The sequence below is a fragment of the Amblyomma americanum genome, chromosome 5 (genome assembly GCF_052857255.1).
Source record: "Amblyomma americanum isolate KBUSLIRL-KWMA chromosome 5, ASM5285725v1, whole genome shotgun sequence".
NCBI lineage: Eukaryota > Metazoa > Arthropoda > Arachnida > Ixodida > Ixodidae > Amblyomma > Amblyomma americanum.
Window position 1 is genome coordinate 88,291,208 of NC_135501.1, and position 22,854 is coordinate 88,314,061.

General features: G+C 42.6%; 1 protein-coding gene and 2 non-coding genes across 3 annotated transcripts; 2 read left to right on the forward strand and 1 right to left on the reverse strand.

The window, feature by feature from the left end:
• Positions 1-382: 382 nt before the first annotated feature.
• Positions 383-21,869, reverse strand: LOC144134862 (uncharacterized). The gene is made up of 5 exons (XM_077667672.1): positions 21,636-21,869; positions 14,052-14,212; positions 3,419-3,528; positions 1,958-2,041; positions 383-577 (listed from the first exon to the last, which is right to left on the reverse strand). The coding sequence occupies exons 1-5, from the start codon at positions 21,783-21,785 to the stop codon at positions 411-413; spliced, it is 672 nt and encodes a 223-aa protein (XP_077523798.1). The 5' UTR covers positions 21,786-21,869; the 3' UTR covers positions 383-410.
• Positions 4,148-4,221, forward strand: TRNAS-CGA (transfer RNA serine (anticodon CGA)). The gene has a single exon. It is a non-coding gene; the product is annotated as a tRNA-Ser (tRNA).
• On the forward strand, positions 6,138-6,211 carry TRNAP-CGG (transfer RNA proline (anticodon CGG)). The gene has a single exon. It is a non-coding gene; the product is annotated as a tRNA-Pro (tRNA).
• Positions 21,870-22,854: the final 985 nt, after the last annotated feature.

The window sequence follows — 22,854 nt, forward strand, 5'->3', positions numbered from 1 at the left end:
AATTTCAGCTATATAAGATTTCTTGTTGTATTTGATCTCAACAACGTAGATAATGACCGCTTCTTTATAGGAATCCTGCTTAGATAGACCACACCGATGTGCCTCTCAAAGTTTTTAAAGCAAGTTCTTAAATATGTTCCTCGTAAATAAGAGGTGGTAACGGATTGTGCGTTGCTGTATTTGTGCCCCCCCCCCCCCTAACAAAAAAGAATGCAAAGAGCCCGCCAAAATTCCTACTGGATTAACATTAATTCCAATGAACTGCGCCCTAACGTATTGCTTTCTTGCCCTATATTCGTCAAAAAGTGCATATAACGGTCGTAAACTGAATGTCGTTCATTCAAACGGAAACATATTACTGCAATATTCATAGACAAGTACGTCGAACGAAATAAATCAGGCTTTATTTATCAAGGATTGACGACCATGAATTTAGGTTTCGTGCAATTATTATCGAATATTTTCTCAAATCTGTCTTTGGACTTGTCACAGGCATTATGGTACATACTTTGGCACTTTTCGGGTAAAGCGTTTTTGCGGGCTGCGGAATCGCCAGCGAGCACCATGCATCCATGTCCTGCAAGAGAAAAGTTGTGCCAAAATCATTAAGTGGAAATGGCGTTAGTTAGACAAACAGTGCTGTCGTTCGATTGCATTTAGAAGTTCGATCTAATGGCATTTTCGTCGACCCGAAAAAACACAGCCTAGGTAGATATAGAAGAAAAAATTCTATCACTAATAAAAATAAATGCCCAAAGCCACTTTCCGACCGCCATAAATTAGAATCTTTTGGATTACTTAACTAGACATTGTTCTTTTCGTGCTTCTTCCACCAGTTGGCAATAAGTGCTTTAGTATTAAGGTGAGGGCTAGCAAGGTTTTTTTTATTTAATTCGAAACGACCCATTTTAGGAAACGTAAAATATAGAGCCCCATATCTCTTCACTTGAGAAATTAAGCTCTTTAAATTTTTGAGTCCTACTTCTTGTTTATGCCGCGATCATATCTACTTATTTAATGTATTTCAGCGGTTCATTGGAAACTGATTACAAATAATCAACTTAGCAAGAGAATTTAGGACGGTATTTTAGCTCTCAATTATTTAAACATAGCTGCGCAACTTGCTCTATATTGTGGTGCGCAATTGTGCTGCAGCATTTCTAACATACAAAGTTATACTGTGACCAAAGTGATTATGTTAGTGTACTTGCAATTACTTCTGGTGGGGTAGCAAGTGGTAACAAGCTTCTGACGCGAACCGAAAACTGCAAGATGGTATATAAGTATAAGAACAATGCAGAATGATGTTTTAGGTATAATACTTCTATAGGGTTTGCAGCAAGAAAACTCTATGCTCCGGATTTCAAACTAAAAGCGTTATTCACGTTACCAATCTTATCTTCATCTCTATGTGCAACGCTCGCTGACATTGCGTCCGCAGTGCCTACAATGACTGAAAAACAAAGGGGAAGTCACACTTCGGTGCCTCAGCTAGAGATAGTGCGAGATCTGTTCATGATGCTCAGGAAAACTTAAGTTGCCATTTTTAAAGTTCTGCGAGGCTCATACGATAGATTTATAGGGTTGCCTTAATAAATTTGTGTAGAATTCCTGGCGACACCAAGGTATTATTACCCGCATTCACTGCGCCAATAAAGAATTCTCTCTTCATGGGAATCACATTTTGCCACATCACTAGAGAATAGATGGATACGCCTACGTTTTAAGTGCAGCTACAAAAAGCACGTGCTCTCTGAAGTCTGCTTGACGTCTACTCATATCATTTCCGAGCTTGCGAGCTATCGACTCTTTGAAAGTGAAGTTAATGTTAATGACAAAATAAAGTAAGAAAAAGCAAATTTTTGAAAGCCTAAACACTTCAGAGAAACCTGGGTAAAAAAAGAAAAAAGTGACAAAGATTTCTGAGTGGATTTCTAAGACTTCATTGCATACTTACCATTATTTATTGCGAGTACACGAAAAACTGAGCATTCTTTATAATCGGAAAATACGAGCGTGTAATTCATTGGCCATCGGTCTTCTGCAAAAGAGCCGTGTAAGTTCAAGACATCAAAAAAGTCAGTAATTTTCTCTAGACAAACAGATCATACGTATGTGACTCATTGCGGCATAGCTGAATCTTCTACACTGAGAGGTTCTTGTGAATGAATGAATGAACAAAACCTTTATTACAATGAGGGAATGGCTCTCGGCCGCTGTTGGCATATTAGGAAGGATGGGGTTTAAGGTGTAGAAGAAACATTTAGTATGTCAATTTCGCAACCATCACAGCTGCGCGTCTTAAGTCAATCGACCTTTTTTACATTAATCTTAAGACGGTACGCAGCGATGCCATGATGTGCTGCGGTGCTTGATCGTATATGGAATGCTGGGGTGGTCATGTCTTGATACTATATATGCTGAATTTCGTGGCTTTCTCACTAGAAATAGAGGCAATTCCATATAGAATGTTTTCGATATGCCCAACAGTGTTCTTGGCAGTGGGTGCATCTGTTGTACAGAATGGTATTGTTGTGTGGCGAGAGACCACTCGTGATATACGTACGGGGTCTACGCTGCGTTTCCAATGACTTTGTTTAGGATCTCTTCTGGCCAGGTGACTCTCTTAGTGTCAAGCACCGGCGCTGGTGTTACTTCCAATAAAAGGAGACAGGAGGCTTGCGTATAGATCGTGGTCTTCAAGACTTCTTATCAGTGATGTGAAGTTACCTGTACGTGGAACTGCGCCAAGATAGTGCATTCTGGTACGCGAAAGAAAACCTGAAAGGTGTTGGGTGACTTTATATGCGTCAAAACATGTCTCCAGAGCCTTTTCCTGTACATGGCTTGAAACCTAACAGCCCCATGAAAGTATCAAATTTACCGTACTACACTGTATTGCAATACAGTAAAGTGCCGTGAAGGAAAAGTGCCACTAAAAAAAGTGCCAATGAAAGCGCCTTTCCTTCAGGTCACCTTACAATTTTCTTTGTTGCCCACAATGTACGTTGTATTTGCAGTTGTTACTCGTTAGTGCATTAAGATTGCAAATGTTATGCGCAATACACAGTGGTGCCGAAGTAAATGCCTTGTTTTGCGAACCCTACCCTAATTGCACTTAGAGGACACTCGGTACGATGTATTTCTGTTTTCCCTCGTATAGAGATAACTAATTCTTTCTCTGCGTTACTAAGAACCTGGAAAGGATTAAGGAACATCAGTATCAAATGAACACCGCCTAATGGCAGAACAGGAAAACAGCTCTCATTAAAACGGCTCTCGACACGGCTTTATGCGCTAATCAGCGTAGCCTAGTGCGCTTTTTTTTTTCTAGAGCCGTGATTATCTTACGCACGGAACGAAAGTCAGGAATGCAGTTAAAAAGAGCCAAGAGAGACGTCCTCAACAATTGTCATACCTGAATTTCTTATTTCAGAATGTAGGGTGTTGAACTTTTCTCGTTTTTCTTTTCCCCTATAATTTTCAGCCTCCGACCATAAGAAGGTTCCGGTGTATGGTATTGTTCCACTGAAAAAAAAAACTTCTTTTTAAAGCAAAAATTCATCATATATAATAGATATTCTCACACAAACCATTTTTAATTTCGCCAGTAGAACGAGAAAAATTAGAAAGAATCATAGAGTTCGTGTGCACTGAATCGGTACGAAGAACATAGATAACAGGGCGATGGAAAAATTGCGTTACAAACCGAGTATAAAAAGAAACCCTGCAAAAGGTGTTATATGCCATGTCAAGATTTGGTCCTTTTGTCTTATGCGCCTTGAATAACATGTTTCGTCAATGTTTCCTGCTAGCTCGAAGTCGCGTTCTCAAGGAGTTCCTTAGACTAACACCAAATAAGAGCCAGGGGTGAAATTTGTCAAACGGGCCCCCCATTTCCTTTAACTTGTCTGCTAATAGCTTAACGAGGGTCTCGGTTCTGGCAGTCTTGATGCCATAGGTAGCATAAGAGGGCTCTCGCACAGTTTCCGCCCTCACCGTTAGATGACGTTCTACGTCACGCTCGCGGTATTACAGGACGTGCTACGTCCGCCGCTACGGTCGAGGGTGGCGCTGGTGAACACTCTCAAGGCTCGCTTACACCCAGTAAACATAAATACCCACGAGAGCAGCATATTGGACAGCCGTCGCTGTAGCTCAGTTGGTAAGAGCACCGGACGCGATATTCGGAGGTCGTGGGTTCGAATCCCGCCGGCGGCATGGTTGTTTTTTCTGCTGATTTATAAGTAATTTTCTTTAGGCGTTTATTAATCTAAGTATTATTATCCCACTGATAAGCATAACACAATAATAAAAAAAATTAACGTTCCCTATGCACCTTGGCTTTGGTGACTGTTGGCTCCCTTCATAAATTTGTCAAACGGGCCCCTCATTTCCTTTAACTTGTCTGCTAATAGCTTAACGAGAGTCTCGGTTCTGGCAGTCTTGATGCCATAGGTAGCATAAGAGGGCTCTCGCACAGTTTCCGCCCTCACCGTTAGACGACGTTCTACGTCACGCTCGCGGTATTACAGGACGTGCTACGTCCGCCGCTACGGTCGAGGGTGGCGCTGGTGAACACTCTCAAGGCTCGCTTACATCCAGTAAACATAAATACCCACGAGAGCAGCCGATTGAACAGCCGTCGCTGTAGCTCAGTTGGTAAGAGCACCGGACGCGATATTCAGAGGTCGTGGGTTCGGATCCCACCAGCGGCATGGTTGTTTTTTCTGCTGTTTATAAGTAATTTTCTTTAAGCGTTTATTAATCTAAGTATTATTATCCCACTGATAAGCATAACACAATAATAAAAAAAAAATTAACGTTCCCTATGCACCTTGGTTTCGGTGACTGTTAGCTCCCTTCATAAATTTGTCAAACGGGCCCCCCATTTCCTTTAACTTGTCTGCTAATAGCTTAACGAGGGTCTCGGTTCTGGCAGTCTTGATGCCATAGGTAGCATAAGAGGGCTCTCGCACAGTTTCCGCCCTCACCGTTAGATGACGTTCTACGTCACGCTCGCGGTATTACAGGACGTGCTACGTCCGCCGCTACGGTCGAGGGTGGCGCTGGTGAACACTCTCAAGGCTCGCTTACACCCAGTAAACATAAATACCCACGAGAGCAGCATATTGGACAGCCGTCGCTGTAGCTCAGTTGGTAAGAGCACCGGACGCGATATTCGGAGGTCGTGGGTTCGGATCCCGCCGGCGGCATGGTTGTTTTTTCTGCTGATTTATAAGTAATTTTCTTTAGGCGTTTATTAATCTAAGTATTATTATCCCACTGATAAGCATAACACAATAATAAAAAAAATTAACGTTCCCTATGCACCTTGGCTTTGGTGACTGTTGGCTCCCTTCATAAATTTGTCAAACGGGCCCCTCATTTCCTTTAACTTGTCTGCTAATAGCTTAACGAGAGTCTCGGTTCTGGCAGTCTTGATGCCATAGGTAGCATAAGAGGGCTCTCGCACAGTTTCCGCCCTCACCGTTAGACGACGTTCTACGTCACGCTCGCGGTATTACAGGACGTGCTACGTCCGCCGCTACGGTCGAGGGTGGCGCTGGTGAACACTCTCAAGGCTCGCTTACATCCAGTAAACATAAATACCCACGAGAGCAGCCGATTGAACAGCCGTCGCTGTAGCTCAGTTGGTAAGAGCACCGGACGCGATATTCAGAGGTCGTGGGTTCGGATCCCACCAGCGGCATGGTTGTTTTTTCTGCTGTTTATAAGTAATTTTCTTTAAGCGTTTATTAATCTAAGTATTATTATCCCACTGATAAGCATAACACAATAATAAAAAAAAAATTAACGTTCCCTATGCACCTTGGTTTCGGTGACTGTTAGCTCCCTTCATAAATTTGTCAAACGGGCCCCTCATTTCCTTTAACTTGTCTGCTAATAGCTTAACGAGAGTCTCGGTTCTGGCAGTCTTGATGCCATAGGTAGCATAAGAGTGCTCTCGCACAGTTTCCGCCCTCACCGTTAGACGACGTTCTACGTCACGCTCGCGGTATTACAGGACGTGCTACGTCCGCCGCTACGGTCGAGGGTGGCGCTGGTGAACACTCTCAAGGCTCGCTTACATCCAGTAAACATAAATACCCACGAGAGCAGCCGATTGAACAGCCGTCGCTGTAGCTCAGTTGGTAAGAGCACCGGACGCGGTATTCAGAGGTCGTGGGTTCGGATCCCACCAGCGGCATGGTTGTTTTTTCTGCTGTTTATAAGTAATTTTCTTTAAGCGTTTATTAATCTGAGTATTATTATCCAACTGATAAGCATAACACAATAATAAAAAAAAATTAACGTTCCCCTATGCACCTTGGTTTCGGTGACTCTTGGCTCCCATCATAAATTTGTCAAACGGGCCCCTCATTTCCTTTAACTTGTCTGCTAATAGCTTAACGAGGGTCTCGGTTCTGGCAGTCTTGATGCCATATGTAGCATAAGAGGGCTCTCGCAGTTTCCGCCCTCACCGTTAGACGACGTTCTACGTCACGCTCGCGGTATTACAGGACGTGCTACGTCCGCAGCTACGGTCGAGGGTGGCGCTGGTGAACACTCTCAAGGCTCGCTTACACCCAGTAAACATAAATACCCACGAGAGCAGCAGATTGGACAGCCGTCGCTGTAGCTCAGTTGGTGAGAGCACCGGACGCGATATTCGGAGGTCGTGGGTTCGGATCCCACCGGCGGTATGGTTGTTTTTTTTAAGCGTTTATTAATCTAAGTATTATTATCCCACTGTTAAGCATAACTCAATAATAAAAAAATTAACGTTCCCCTATGCACCTTGGTTTCGGTGTCTGTTGGCTCCCTTCATAAATTTGTCAAACGGGCCCCTCATTTCCTTTAACTTGTCTGCTAATATATATATATATATATATATATATATATATATATATATATATATATATATATATATATATATATATATATATATATATATCGAACAAATGAAATGAGGGGCTCGTTTTGAGAAACATATTAACGAAACCAACAGTCACCGAAAACCTAGGTGCATTGGGAAATTTTTTCTATATTTTTTAATGTCTAGTGCCAATCAATTGCCTTTAAAGCAAATTATTTATAAAGCAGCAGAAAAAACAACCATATATATATATATATATATATATATATATATATATATATATATATATATATATATATATATATATATATATATATATATATATATATATATATATATATATATATATATATCTAAATAAACATGACCGTAAAAAAATTCAGAAGTTTGCCATACTATTTATAAATTAGATCGTGTAATCATTTAGTAGTGCAGCATGATATTTATTTCCGGCCTGTGAACGTGCCGCTTTTCATAAAGCCTGTCTCACGTTGCTACGAACTAGAACTCAAATGGATTTGGATGTGTAACTTAAATCTCAAATTGTTTGCAATGTTCATATCATTCGGAATGCTCTAAACACCTTGAAGAGAGATTTTGCGTCGAACACGAGCACTCGATGTGCTTAGCATTTGTTTCCTATGGAAAATTCCTAAATCACAGTTGAAATGCATCCTTGGCACGTATTGTCTTCTGCGGAACGAGTACGTACGTACACGTGTTTGGAAAGCCAGGTGGCGTCTATAGTCTTCGAGCCAGTTTAATCTTTACCTTGTCGCTTCTAGTGCTGTAAGCGTAGAATGATCATTCAGGGAGTGTGCATTTAAAACTTCTGTAGCGAAATAGCATTTTAATTGGTGTATTGCCAGCACAGCAGCTTATGTAATGTAATAATTTGTGTAAGCAGCCTTTTATTCGTAATGGACTGTGCCGACTTTTCAAAAAAAAAAAACACAGACTTGTCAAATATGTAAAAGAAAAACAGAATAGGGTGGCGAAGGACCATACTGCCCGAGCTATCTGTCCAGGCGTTGTCTACAAGCTCGCCTGCCTTTATCGTGCCGCTTCATACATCGATAAAACCGGAAAATTCAAGATGAGCCTTAAGCAAAACCAAAATGACGTCGCAAAAGGCAGAACTCGCTCAAACGCTTTGGCGGAACATCATCAGGACACCGGCCATGCCATCGACCAGGAGGTGGCACGTGGGATTAGAAAGGAAAAAAATAATTGCCAAAACGCTTGATCTTGGAACCACTGTACATTAAATAACACCACATAGGATTAACCGGACACGTGGCAATCTCCGCTCTTTTACAAAAATCCCCCATATATAGCTACGTTTCCGTCCCATGCTTTAATGTGATCAAGACACCCGCACGGGAGTCAAATGTCGATCACCTTTTGTGTGCTTTTGTGACAAGTCGGTTTGAATTTTCCTCGCCAGACCGGATTCCGTCGAACACTCTACTTTAAATGGACGGTGGTATTCTTTTCCCTAATAAGGTGCCTATTTTTAACATAGGCTCAGCACCCCCCGTTGAAATGAAAAGGCTGTGCTAAAAATGCAATTCCCACTCATTCTTAAAATTTCATACTAACTTTGAATTTTTTGTGCCTGCGCTTAAATTGCAATAATAATAATAATAATTGGTTTTGGGGGGAAAGGAAATGGCGCAGTATCTGTCTCATATATCGTTGGACACCTGAACCGCGCCGTAAGGGAAGGGATAAAGGAGGGAGTGAAAGAAGAAAGGAAGAAGAGGTGCCGTAGTGGAGGGCTCCGGAATAATTTCGACCACCTGGGGATCTTTAACGTGCACTGACATCGCACAGCACACGGGCGCCTTAGCGTTTTTCCTCCATAAAAACGCAGCCGTCGCGGTCGGGTTCGAACCCGGGAACTCCGGATCAGTAGTCGAGCGCCCTAACCACTGAGCCACCGCGGCGGGGTTAAATTGCAATATGGATGCTTTATAAGTATGCTAGGAGTAATACTATGAAAATTTTTACAAATGAATCAAGAACATTTATTATGGGTAAAAAACATAATAAAATATACAATAAATATATTACATTACATTAGAATACATTAAAATATACAATATATACATTACAATATATTCACTTCGGCTTAAAAAGGTGTAGTAGACGGATTCACCCCATGGTACAGATCAAAGTTGTCAACAGGAGAAGCAATGACTGAACATGCGATAAGCATCAGGAGACCTACAATCCCAGGGAAAACACGTTGCCATCAAGAAGTCTACGACAGTGCAAGGTCACCTGATGGGACCCGGACGGGAAATGTGTCACCACACAGGACATGCCGGCGGAAAGTGACGTCGACGTCAGCAACCAGGAAGTGCTCCGACAAGCGTGATACTTGGCTTGGCTTATATATACAACCCCCCGAGGAGGGAGACTAAATCATTCCCGGTGAGGCACTTTTTGGGCAGACTGTGAGCCCCCAAATTATGGCACAAGTGTCGGAGTGGTCCCTTTCGGATAAGCATAAGCAGTCTATCTAGAACCGAAATTGCTAGTCGTAACTTGCGTCAGTTATCGGTCAGGAGATGAACTGTCAACCAACAAATACATGGACGTCTACGGGAGCCGTTCGGCCTTGCCAGTCGGGGTCCTTTTAGCTGGCATGTTCACATTTGGAGGTGCGCATGGCGCCCTTGCCGCTATAATGCTATCGATGTCCACACGTAATTTGAAATAAGTGGTGATAACCTTCCTGCCAGAAGTTACCATAAACGAATGGACGACAGAAAAGGAGAGTTTTCACTGTTCCCGGAAACGTGATTTCTAGCCATAGATTGTTCCACGGCAGCTTGAAGTGTGCTGCAAACATGCTGATGCGGGCTACCCATTTGTTAGAATTGCAGTATACTTTAGACAAATTAATTTCGTATTTACGAAAGCACGCTTTATTAACATTGCTAACTAGGCAATGCTACTTCTCGAAACGCAATTTCCTTCAACAGGTTGTTCAACGGGAGCTTGAAATGTGCTGCAAATATGTTTACGCGGACTGCTCATTCGTTAGAATTGAAGTATGCCTTAGATGAATTAATTTCGCATCTGCGAAAGTGCTCTTTAAATACATTTCCAACGTATCATTTCCCGAAACGCGATTTAGAGCACTAACTCTTAAACGGCAGCTAGAAATTTGCAGCAGAGTACAGTTTAGACGAACTAATTTCCTATTTACGAAATAACTTTAAAAAATTGGAGGACGCTTCAGCTTCGCCTTAAAGCGTGAACGCGACAGCGTGTTGCAGCACTGCCAGAGAGTCCACGAAATGTCATCGCCCGTTCGGCGCGACGCCTTGCCCGTTAGATAAACCGCTCTGCAATGTACGGTGAAGCGGACGCGCGGAGCGGAAAGCCACGTAAAAGTGTTGCCAGGCGCCGTGCCGAAACGCGCGCGACTCAAGTTGCAGTCGCAGTTCGTCGGCACATCGTTCTCAACAAACTCGATGCTACGAACGCCTGCATAGCTTCCGCGCCGATCGAAAGGGCAGCAAGCCGCAAGCATCGAGGTGAACGCGCTTTGGATGTGGGCTGCCTTGTTCGCCTCTCACCGAGTGATTCCTGCGTGCCCGCACGGCCCCACTGCGCCCGAACGAGACAAGAGGGAGGCGCTCCAGTCGCGCGGCATCTGTTGGGGCAGTGGCGTACATTGCGAGAAGGAGAAGGAGCGATTTTTCACTCATGGCCGACGCCTATGGCACCGGCTTTTCAGCGACACGAGTTCTTTAACGCTGTCTCGTTAACACATTGCCAACATATTTCCCGAAGCCAGGTTTCGAGCACTAACGGTAGGTTGCAGTGTGCTGCAGATATGTTTACATGGAGAGCTCACTAGTTAGAGTTGAAGTATACCTTGGGCGAATTACTGTCGTATTTGGGAAGCGCAAGGGCATCTATGGCCAAACAGCGCGATGACACAGGGTATTTTCTATTCCTCAAAGCGGCACCAAAGACCCATTTCCTAAGCATTTCGCCCTAAATAAGCCGAGCACCAAACCAGGGGAAAGCTGGTTACCTATTTTATCACCGGTGAGTTATTTCGGAAAGTACACTTTCAATAGATTGCCAACATGCAAAGGCCATTTCCCGAAACACGATTTCAAATGGTAGATTGTTCTCCGGAAGCTAAAGTGTGCTTAAAATATGTCTAAAAGGACTCTCCGTTTGTCAAATTTGAAGTATACATCAGAGGAATTATTCCCACATTTATGAAATTACTCATTTAATACATTGACAGGATTCTAAAGCCGCATACATATTTTTCGCCTTTTTGAAAATAGCTCAAAGCACGCTTTAATTGATGTATTTTTGGCAGATGTTAAGAATATATTTCGAATACCAAGTATTTAATTTCAAGAACCTAATTACGGCATATTTTTAGTGCATTCATGAATACAAAATATGTTTATAACACATTACAAAGATCCCGTCGTATATTCCAAGAGTATTAGTTTCCCTAAGGGCCGACTCTCTCTAGTTGAAACAGCTGCTCAATACCTGTGTCATCCTGCAAAAAAGAGCATAATGCTTGTGGGTGGAGACAGAGCTCGTCTGTTAGGCCTTCATAAAAGAAAATCGCTTGTGTCCTCCGCTTTAGAGGGAGGCACGGAGTACGCCAGATGCCTACAGCATAGCCCCGCCTCATCCCTTATTTAATTCACTTGCTTCCCAGCTAACTGAAGGCAGCCTTACCATGCGCTTGTTTGTGTGAATTTGTCATCTCGAAACAGTGCGTCAATCACGTTGAGGTATCCGAAAACGCGATCATCAGTCTTCGAGAGCCCGTGCTCCTAAACACGCGAGCAGCTATCTCACGAGACGGTCTTCAAGAGTGCACGATAGAATAAACAGCTATAGAGGACAAACGGTAGGCGAAATTAACTCAAAGATCGTATTTTGGATCTTGCTCCTATTCGAGAGGAACGTATCTTCTCAACGCCTGCTCCAATGAGCGCTTCCAGCAGTTTCAAAATGATGCAGTGTTCCTATTCGCTTTTTAAATGGGGCTCCAGTTTGACACACTTTGCTTTGCTAATGGCCTTATAATTTTGAAACACACAAACTGCCCCGAAAAATTGTTTTCTTTCAAAAGAGCTGAGAGAAAATATCAGAGGAAAAAGTGTTTCCTTTTAAGTAGACAAGTTAAGGATACACTGGTGCAGTTTGCTTGTGTTTACGATCCGTCGTTTGGTTGGCTTTTCAGCACAATAGTGTGTGTAGCTTATATAAGCTGGCAGCTGCCTTCTAATCATATAGAGTTAGAAGAAATTGATGCCTGTTTTATTTTGTCTCTATTATCCTTTGGTTTTCAGAACAAATAGTACGTTACGCGCGGCGCAAGTGATGCAAAAGCAGATATACTGTACCAAGACAAGGAGACCAGGTTTTCACACCTCTCCAGCAAGCAACAAGCTATGAAAATAGGGCACTAAGCCACAAACAGCTTCACAATGCCGTTCGAAGAAATGAACTACAAATTATGACTAATGCGCTTTTCAGTATATTCATTGCGGCACTTAGTGTTTAACAAAATTTCCCCAAATTACTGCTGTGGTGTGCCTCAGCAAAAGCTTCTGCGCCCGCAACGAAAATGTCCCCTCACTTTTTGTCAGATTCTAATTATAGCGGGATATAAGTGGGAAACAGCACTGAGCGGGATCAATAAAACAATTTTTGTGAAAAGCTTTTTTTGTAGGCTGCAGAAAGAATTTCTCAGAAGTATACAAAAATTTATTTGTAAACAATGAAAAAACATCATTTACATTTTAGGGCAGGAAAACGAAGAAACTATGGTCAACTTCTATGGATGTAAGCTTAAAATTTTCTTCGAGAAGTTACTAATCAAAGTAAACATGTCATAATCGTTTGAGAGATGACAGCGTTATGCTTCGGTGCTCTTTCCTGAATATTTGTAAGAAGCATAATCAAGCTGATTTTAAGCTATATTCGTAATTTAAGCTTCCGTGCCAACTCGGTATCAAGAGTGTTGTAAAAACCGTTTGAGTCGTATCGTAGCCTACCTACTACACATCTTTTATGGGCATTGAGAACCCCTCTGTTCAAATATTCTTCACAGTAGAAATTAGTTATCTGCCTCTTTCTTTCAATCTTATGGCTTGTCTGACAGCAAAAAATGCATTCAGGCATACAAAATTGACTTAAGAAACCTCGTGTCGATTTCGCCAAGAAGGCCTGGATTCCGCCATTTTGAAAGGCATGACCATGTAGCATTGTATCTAAGATCCGCTCGCAAGCACGGTGTCGACTCATATTGTTTTCTTGCGAAACCGGGCAGTGACGGCGACATGTTTAGCTGTAATTTTGTCTTTTATAGCTTGCAAAAGGTCCATTTTCCTTAAGAGAGGCAGCTTTGCCGCCAGTATGCTATTATCTATCGATACAGTCCAATTTCACTTCGTCCTCTGTGCTAAATAATTGAGGTGGACGATAAACGACGGCAGGATGTCCATACAACGCAGAGAAAAATAAACAAGGCGATTGATCGAATATTTAAGGTGAACTTTGTGCCGGGAAGAAACAGCCAACAAAAAGTGGAAAAAAAATATTGTATGCAGCAACATTATCGAACATTCGCCCTTGAATCAGAATGATATAAAGCGAAATGCAATGTTGGTGTGCCGTCACATCAAGGCGATCACGTTGTTGCCATAGTTGCGAGCAGCGTGGATAAATAGATTTGCTTTCTCGAAAGAGGGCATGGAATACTCGGAATTAAATTTTCGCCGACTTTCAGGAAGCGCATGATAGAAATAGTTTTGACTTACTGTCACAATGGCTCTCTTTTAAGCCCTGGGCCTCTTTGGAATGAAAAAACGATATCGGCGGCTTCTAACATAATACTTGAATAAAGATGTAGCGCAAAAGAGACGAGCATGGAAGGGAGACACGACAAAGACGAACGCTGCAACAAAAGCGCGCTAAGTATATTAAAGAGGTGACTTCAGCTGCGGCCTGATTTCCCGAAAAATATTTTACACAAAATCACGCACGCTTTAACCAGAAACATTGGAACCAAAAGATCGTTGTTAGCAGACACTTTGTTGCATGGGTCAGGAAAAAAAGATTAACAGGAACACTTTTGTTATTAATGCATACTCTCTTCACGTACTTTTTACCTTCCTTGATGAAGTTACTAGAGTAATTCATGCCATGTTCAGAAAGTCCTTCGATTTTAAAATAAACACATGTCTTTCCCAGAGTATGGTTGCTGTTGTAGTTGAAGCCGTAAAGCCAATAAAAGTCCTTTAGGTCGGTTATGTTCTTGAATGCCTGCAAATTCAATAAAAAATTCATGATCAGAGTTATGGAAAACAATATATTGTGGTAAAACCCATTGTTCAGACACTTACGTGGCGATAAAAATCTGAAGCCCTGAAATTTAGTTTATTTGCCGTTATGAAATGCATTGAAAGCAACTTATTACATTAAACAACATGTGAACATGCGATTAGAGATCGCAGCTATAAGTAATTGGTTTTAGACATATTAGAGATTATAGTGAGATGTCGAAGCAGTTATAAATTCAATTTTGAGAAAATATTTACTGCACAGGCAGAAGAAAGATCTGTAAAAGCCTCCTCGCTTCTGCGGAGAGTAAATAGAGAGTTTTATAATCTCGCTTTCCCTTTGCACTCTTGGTTAACTTGACTGTGTTAGAAGTGCGGGTTTGGAACATTCGTTCCTGACGAAGATATTCCTTTTCACACGTCATCCTCTCCGACATTTTTTCGGGCAGAGAATATAGCAGTACAGACTAATGATACGAAGGGTAAGCACTACGATTTTACTTTCATTGCTCCCGCTCATCTTTTCATTTATCGTCTATACCAATCCGTGTGCTTGAAAAAAGACATCTTATACATTGAGACTACATAATATCATGCTTCTTGGGTCTAATATATTTTCGTCCACCTGATGAGAGCGTGTTATAACATGAAACGCTGCAAGCAAAGAAATTGTGTTACGCAGTAAAAATTTTTTGTACACGTTCAATTTATTTTGCTTAGAACGCGCCAAACTCCTCAATCATCGGCGATTACATTTTTTTATGTGTTCAAATAGGTGTCATAGATTTTGAGATAAAGAAACAGGAACAAGGGAGACAAACACCTCGTTCAGCTTCTGGCCCTCTATCAATCACACAGAAAAGGGGCACCGTGGATTGGATACAAAGCTGTTGGTTTCAAAGAACTTTGGAGCTGGTCTCTTCTTGCTGTAAGATGGACATTATTTTTAGGAATAAAATCCTGAATTGTAGAACTATTAGCTTATGCGAGTAATGTCTCTATCACGTAGGTAGAGCCTACTGCGGCGCATGAGCAGTGTGTAGCGCTCTAAACAATGCAGGAAAAACGGATGCTCTCCGCGAACTTCTATAATTTGTTGATGAAATAACTTCGATAAATTCTTGTCATCTGAGAGCAGCTGAAAGATTGGAAGTTATGGTTGCTCGAAGTTTCCCTATTGCATGCATTGATGTCTAATTTATTTTATATATCGATTAGTACTACAGTGATAGCAAAGCACGACTCTCAAGTCTAGCTTTCTTGCACATCACTTTTAATTGCCAGGAAACTACAATGTTGCTTGATGCTGATGTGAAAATAAATATAAGAATTGTCTACCCACTTAATGCCTAGCAAAATCTCGCTTTTAAAGATTGCCCGGGGCTATCGCCCTGTAGTTCAGACACTCGACAATAAGCACGAGTGCTCCTCACGCTCCCTAGGCCGCTTCATCTTTGCGGCTGAAAGCAGAGGCTGCGCAGGGCTAGCCTGCTTATGGTTTCCTTCCTGGCTGAGCTACGGGGCTGGCGAAGATGCGAGACTGAGGCCACACGACTAGGCTGTACGTAGCTTGGGGCTATGCCCACTTCGCCTTTATTGCGCCTCAGAGCAGAGTTCACGTGGGGCATGCACCTCCATTACAACGGCAGACACAGGACTGCCGGAGCAGGCGCAGTCAGCTACCGAGATTCAGCGCATGTGCTGGTGGCGGACTCGGAACCACGGCCGCGATTGCATCGACTGGGCATTAATCGCTGTTTTTTGCATAGCTACGCTCCCTGGTTTATGCTTACTGTGGCATGAATTGGAGCTCGTCCTGAGAAGCATCAGTTCTTAGTGCTCACCCGAAGGATGATGTAGACTAGGAGCCGCTTTTCTACCAGATAGCCTCGCTTTCTACGCTGGACATGCCTTCCGACTAGCTGTTTCTTCCGCTACAGAAATTCCCGGTTCCCCCTACGCAGCGCTTTTTAGTTACTACGCAAGTGTGGCGTGTCACTCCGATGTTGCCTTCTTAAAAAAACCGATAACCCAGTCTGGCTTGAGAGCACGGGAGCGATGACAGCTGCACAACGCAAGATGATTTTTTTTTTGAGCAAGTAAAGAACTGTTCTTTTTATTTACTTAGCACTCTCGTTACAGCGGTCAACTGGTGCTGCTGATCCCATCTGCTTCATTCATCGTTTCTCTGAGTGCCCTTGCGTCGTAAAAGTATTTTGCTAATGTCCGATTACGTTGAGCTAAATATAGGACCCAAAATTGCACACCTCGCCGCGACAACTACTATGACCTATTAAAACCCTTGGACAAACTAAAGAAAGGTGAATGTCATTATTGAACGACAGAAAATGTATTCGAGAAAAGAAAACTGAAACTGATAAAGAGTAGCAGCGTATAACGGATACGCTGGATAAATTCGAATCCAAAGAGGCCCGCCAATTTGTGGCTGATCTCAAGGTTGACATTAGGATGCTGAGATGCTCGGAAAGCCACACCATTGCAGGATTTCACGTTTAGCGGCTCCCATTGGGGGTTCGAAGACAGGGCGCTACGCATCAACCTGCTGTTCGTCGAGTAGGAAGATAAAAGCGCGCAATATAAGGCAATTCCTGAGACAAAGCAATCAACCTCAGTAAAAGAATATTTGCAGCTGTACATGGAAGCCACGGACATTGAGCTTGTTCATAGGCTTCGTTCCTTCGTGTTTGACAAAAATAGGCTGATATTCGTACAATTCGCTAATTTCAAAAATAAGAACCGCCATACGTAGCAAGTAGAAAAACTTAAGACTCCCGGATTCACGTTGCCAGAGCCTTTCAGGAGTTCTCCCGAAAGAAAACATTTACTGCAACTCAGCCGCAACAAGCATGTAGCAGGTAATGATGCATACATTTGAGGCCCGTTCAGACATAAAGTATAGGCATTTGTACCTTATAGCTATCGTGGCGTGCTGCCTATAACGATATAGATAATCCTTTTCCGCGATTTCGCTAAAAGAAAATGGGTCCAGAGGAATGCGACATCCTGCGCACTCTGATAAATCTGATTTTGTTATGAGAGTATCCACGGTTTGTCAAAATTTATCGATTGATAACATAACGCTGTAATTCTGCGCTCTTCCACTGACTTGCCACTTATTCGTCCTGAGCGCGCAGTAAGACAGGAATGCCGACACCGCATAGGTGAGGGGTTCAATTCTGTTGCAATAAAGAAAGCTTAGTAGAGCATCTGTTCGGTGGCACCTTGATTCGTGAATGCCACTGTCATATAATTGGTTATAGTAATAGCCATAAAAGACGTGCGAGCATTTTTAGCTCACTTCGCACCAGGGAGCATAAGTCGCAATCACCTAAATTTTTTTCTAGCTTGTTCTTACGCGCACGGCGCAATTCACGCTTCAGATTTATAATATTTCGCGTTACCCAGCGGCTGGTCTTTTCTAAACGCTTTCTATTTTGCTTAGCAAAACTCGGTAAGTAATCGTGCAGGGCAGATGTGAAGTGATTTCAAAGCTGTTGGATATCTTTGTTGTAGGCATTCGCTGAAGAGCTATCTCTGAAAATTCTAAAATAGACGGGTCGTCTGCGCCATTAAAATTGTGCACTTCTGTTGTTGGGTACTTTACCAAACACTTTTTATTGAATTTCAGGATGGTTAAGACACGTTTGTGATCTCAAACCTTTTGTTTGATGCTGTTTTGATGCTGAAAGAATCCCTGGCATTCTTTCCCTTTGATTTGACGGAGATTAACTTTTATCCTACTTTAAATAACGGTTTGGATACTAACACCTTTTAAAGCGATTAATTCAAACGAGATGAGTCATTTCGTAGATCGCTGGTGATTTTAATCACTGACAACTCCATGCTCGTTTCCTTCAACAGTCGGCAAAAGTTTTGGTATAAAAATTAGCCTTGCACGATCATTATAGAGGATATGGCGCGGCGAATAGAATGAAGGCCTAGGATATGTCCTGCGCACCGGATCTTGAGCAAACTGTCCACCGTGAGAGGTGGCCCGTAAATTGATGACTGGTCGTGATATGTTACTTGGTAAACAGAATGAAGTCCTACATAAAGCCCTACGTGAAGCCTTGTCTACCGGATCGCGAGCAAACTTCTCACTGTGGTAGGTGCAGTGAAATAATGAGGCGATGGCAACAGCTGCGATTGCAGGTGTTGTGGCGCATCGTCTAACCGCTGCTGAGTGGGATGAGGACGCCCACCTAAGTGAGATGAGGACTCCCAGGTACCTATGGATTTTGTTTATGGTGTTTAACGTCCCAAAGCGACACCCGATGATTAAAATAATTTTGAGCGCCTTGGATTCCTTAACGTGCGTGCACATCGCACAATAAACTGGCTTCTAGCATCTCGCGTGCACCGAAACGCTAGAGGCCCATTTACTGTGCGATGACCGAAATGCGGCTGCTGCGGCTTGGATCGAACTCGCGTCTTTTGTGTCAGCAGCAGAGCACCATAACCACTTAGCCACCGCGATGGCTGTCTACATTTGCGCCAATGGATCTGAAGAAGAGAATGACCGTTTTGGTGGCGTTATAAGATGTGAACGAAGACGCAAGAACGACAAATAAAAGAAATTAAAAATAGCTGAGTATGGGTCAGTGACCGTCGTCTTAACTGACCGCTGGCGCATTACAATCGTGCGGCTAAAGCGAGCGCAATTGAGATTTTTTTTCTTTATGGTAATATTCTCTTAACACACATCTGCATTCAGTGCTGAGCTAGTGGTTTCTGCGCAGAACTTAAATTGGTGTACTCATATTATGGCATGGTTAACAACACTAACCGATTTCCCTGTTGTCTTCTTCGCAACTAAAAGCTTTCTCCCCGTTCTAGAAAAAGACAATCTTAAAACCAGACATCCGACCAAAGTTAGAATACGCCTCTGAAAGATGGATCCGCGATCAACTTAACCGAATATTTTCTTTGGAACTTCTTCAACACCGCATCATTCAATTCATGTACGCTAGTTCCTCGTGCTGCAGCTGCCGTAAATAAATTGATAATAAAGCACGCTAATAAAAGCAGAGGCGCCATAAGATTGGAAGACTAATTTGTAGCATAAAACGTATGTTTTTTTATACTTTCCCTGTTCAACGTGCTTAACGTTTTGCAGTCTGCACAAATCACCACAAGCCCGTTTCCCCCGTTCAAACTATCACCACGACTTACACCTTTACTCCTTCTTCGCAGAAGCAGCCAAAGACTCAAAACAATTTCAACTCATGTGCAAAATCATACAAAACCAGGTTCATTTCAAAAGAGCCAACATATCGTCGTTTATAATAAACGCATTTTTATAGTCCAACCTTCACGTAAATCTCTGAGTGGAACGGTCCTCTTATTACTTGAAAAAAAAGTTATAAAACTGTTAGCAATGAAAAACTTCAGGCGTTCGTGAATGTGAAGCCGCTTGACTTCAGAGTCAAATGGAATATGGTCGCCGTATGAACGAAGGATATCTTCGGGAGATGAAAGCGTCCGGAGTTGTGATAGCTTTGTCCTTGCACGGAGCGTGGCGTGAGCCGCCGCCTAGTAGTGAGCGTGTTCTAACGGATGAACCGGACCGATTTTTTTTTTTGTGAGGTCAAAGGATTGGGCTGGTTCCTATACCAGCACTGTGCCGGGAGTGAAGGGAGCATCCGATCGGAAGATAAAAAAAATGGTTTAGTACCAGAAATTGATTGCAAGAAAAGAAACCGAGTTATGTAACAGGCAAGGTGCAAAGAGATTAAAGGAAAAAAAAGACAAGATTATGACTTCCAACCCAAGCGGACGCAACCGGAAGAACTGGCCTTGATGAGAGGCTTTGTTTGAAACATTTTCTGTCATTCCTTCCGTTCCTTTTGTTCTCCTTTCTTCGTCTTCGACTGGCGTCGCTGCTGATATTTTTTTTTTTATATCTCGTTTGACTGAACTGTTGCAGGCTACAGGGGACAAAATTCGTGTAAAATTGCTTTAAAAAGGAACTTCTTTAGCCCATTGTGGAAGTTTTCTGATGTCTTGCTGTAAAATTTAACTGTGAAACCTCGCTGAACAAAGTACCAATTAACCCAGTATAGATGAGAGTTTATTGGCTTGTTACAAAGAAGTACAAATTATAAATACAGTCTTGGCCAAATTGAAATCACGATTGTCGTTTATCAGAGTAGGTCTTAGTAGGTTTGCTCAACCTTCCTTCTTATTACTTAAATAAATTTGTAACAGCTTTTCCTCTGACTTCAGAACAGCAATCTGGCAATCTGGTGAGTTATTCGCGGCCAGAATTTGCTTAGCAGTTGTAGGTTTTTTTTTAAGTTTTCTTTCTTCGAGTATTCTTTCATCTATTCTTCATATGTTACAGTAAAATTGTCTCTTTTGTCGGTAATAAATCAAATTTGCTTTAATTAAGTCCTCACTTGCTTGCATCAATGTGTTTCACGTTTTTCACTCATGTGTGCTTGCACACTAGAGTTTTCTAGCAGTACATGACAGCAAAATAGAAAATCGCGATTTAGTTCTAGTACCTCTCGGAATATGTGGCGCCACATGAGCAACAAAAGGTACAAAATTTAGCCAAGCATCAAAGATTGGGTGGAAAAGAAACCTTTTGCTTATCTGAACACCCCCCCCCCCACCCAAAAAAAAAAAGCTTTATCAATACGAAGGCGTGGAAACAGATTTATCTTGGTGGTTTTAAATGCGGCAACCTGCAGGCAATGCTTTGCAGGAGTGAAACACGAGCTGAGAATAGTGTCAGCGGTGGACATTGTGCCCCCTCGTGAATTACGACAGGCGAGAGCTGTGGTGCTCTCAAATTTGGGACAACGCGTCGGGGTTGTCGAATGAGTAAAATAGAGAAGGTGCGTAGTTTCTCTTTATGAAAGGAGAAAACATTGTGTGCCGGGAATTCGTAAGAATTATAACGCTTCCGGAGCAGCGTATTAGCATGAAATTTAGCACCATATACTGGATGGTTACGGCGCGCGCACTGCAGAAGTGCACATTGCAATAGCCGCTTCACCCCCTAAAAGTTTCCTAGTCGTGACCATTCGAAATACGGCCAGATTATGCTGCTGCTTGAACGCACAGAGACGTAGCTGATTTCATCTCAACAGAAAATAAAAGCTTCATAAACAGCCAGAAGTTCGCGGAATATAACCAGTAAATTATTGCAAGGCAACCATCGGCCAAAACTTTCACTCGTATATCGAAATAAAGAAATGAAAACTATGATGTACGGCGGTATCAGTTTGTAGCTCTACAACGCAGGAAACAAGCAATATATGATTAATTCTTTCATAACCATAGTGATGAATGTAATTGGAGAAATGGAATAATTGATGGAATGGTTGATATTTAGGTGCAAAATAGCGACATCAATGAAAGTTTTACGGAAAAGTTACCTGGTAGACGTCCTGGTAGGGGAAGTATTTAGATTCTTCATCGATACGTATTTCCGTATGAGCCCCGCATTCGGTGCACAAAGAAGTTAAATTTATGAGAACGGCTGCTCTGAGAATAAAATAAAGCATTGGAAAGAAAGTTTTCTGCATTTCCTCTCCTTTTTTACTTCGAATCTGCTGCGTTCACTGCACTCGGAAAATGTAGAAGAAATAGATTGTAGAAGAACACCTTCTGTTGGCATTTATATGCACGGAAAGCTGTTTACGCATGAGCGATTTGGGCGCCAAGTGCGAACGCGTGTGACTTTCATCGTCTGAGATGGATAAGGCATTGTCTCTTTCGGTTTCTACCTCGCTTGCTTAGCTCGAGCGCCGCCAGGGGTCACAGTATGAAATCCTCCGGGGCAATGTGTTTGGAGCAACTAATATAATGCCAAGTATACTTAGAAATGAATGATCAGACCTAACAATGGAGTAAAAACTCAAAGCATTTGCGTCATGTGGCTCCGGCGTCTGCCATTGCAACGAGGATACACAATGCAGCACATATCAGGGGAAAATGACACAAGAACGGTCCCTACCACAATCCCGTTCCAAGTTTTCCCGTGCCCTGATTCCGCATCTAGTGCTCAGATCAACAAAGAAATTTCATTAGTGGTTGATTTGTAAACGGTTAACTTAGACACATTGATAAGTTGTAATACGAAGGATGAATGCACAGCGATGGTTATAGTTTACAGAGCACTGGAGAGCTGGCGCTTATAAAGGACCGGATTTTATAAAACATCATTTTACCGCAATCCCTATCTGTCCTTGCACTGGTGGCACTTGCATCTTAAAGCGACTGCTTTCGAAGTATGCCACAATGCACATGCAGGCGGCACGTATTGACCAATCGACAGCGCCGAAGGGGAGGTGAAGGTGATGTACACTATAGGGGCAGAAGAAAGGAGGGAGAGAAAACGAGATTGAGATATTGAATTCTGCGCACCAGAGTACACATTGGACAGGATGCCTGGAGAGGACGAAGAACGATGCGAGGTCTGACCTGGATGGGCGAAATCGAGATTTGAGAAGCCGCGAGTGCCATAAATTTTCCGAAGTGGATCCTCGTGTGAGAGGTGGTGTCTACCGTCTGGCTGCGGCTACGTGAAGATCAAAGTTACTGGACGACACTGAGAAAACGCAAAAGCGCTTGAACGCAACGTCTACCTAGACG

Coding starts and splice junctions, on each gene's coding strand:
- LOC144134862 (XM_077667672.1), bottom strand. CDS start 21,785: ATGCAGAAAACTTTCTTTCCAATGCTTTATTTTATTCTCAGAGCAGCC. Junction 3,529..14,051: donor TTCATCAAGGAAGGTAAAAA/GTACGTGAAGAG, acceptor TTTTTTTTTCAG/TGGAACAATACCATACACCG. Junction 578..1,957: donor TGTACTCGCAATAAATAATG/GTAAGTATGCAA, acceptor TTTCTCTTGCAG/GACATGGATGCATGGTGCTC.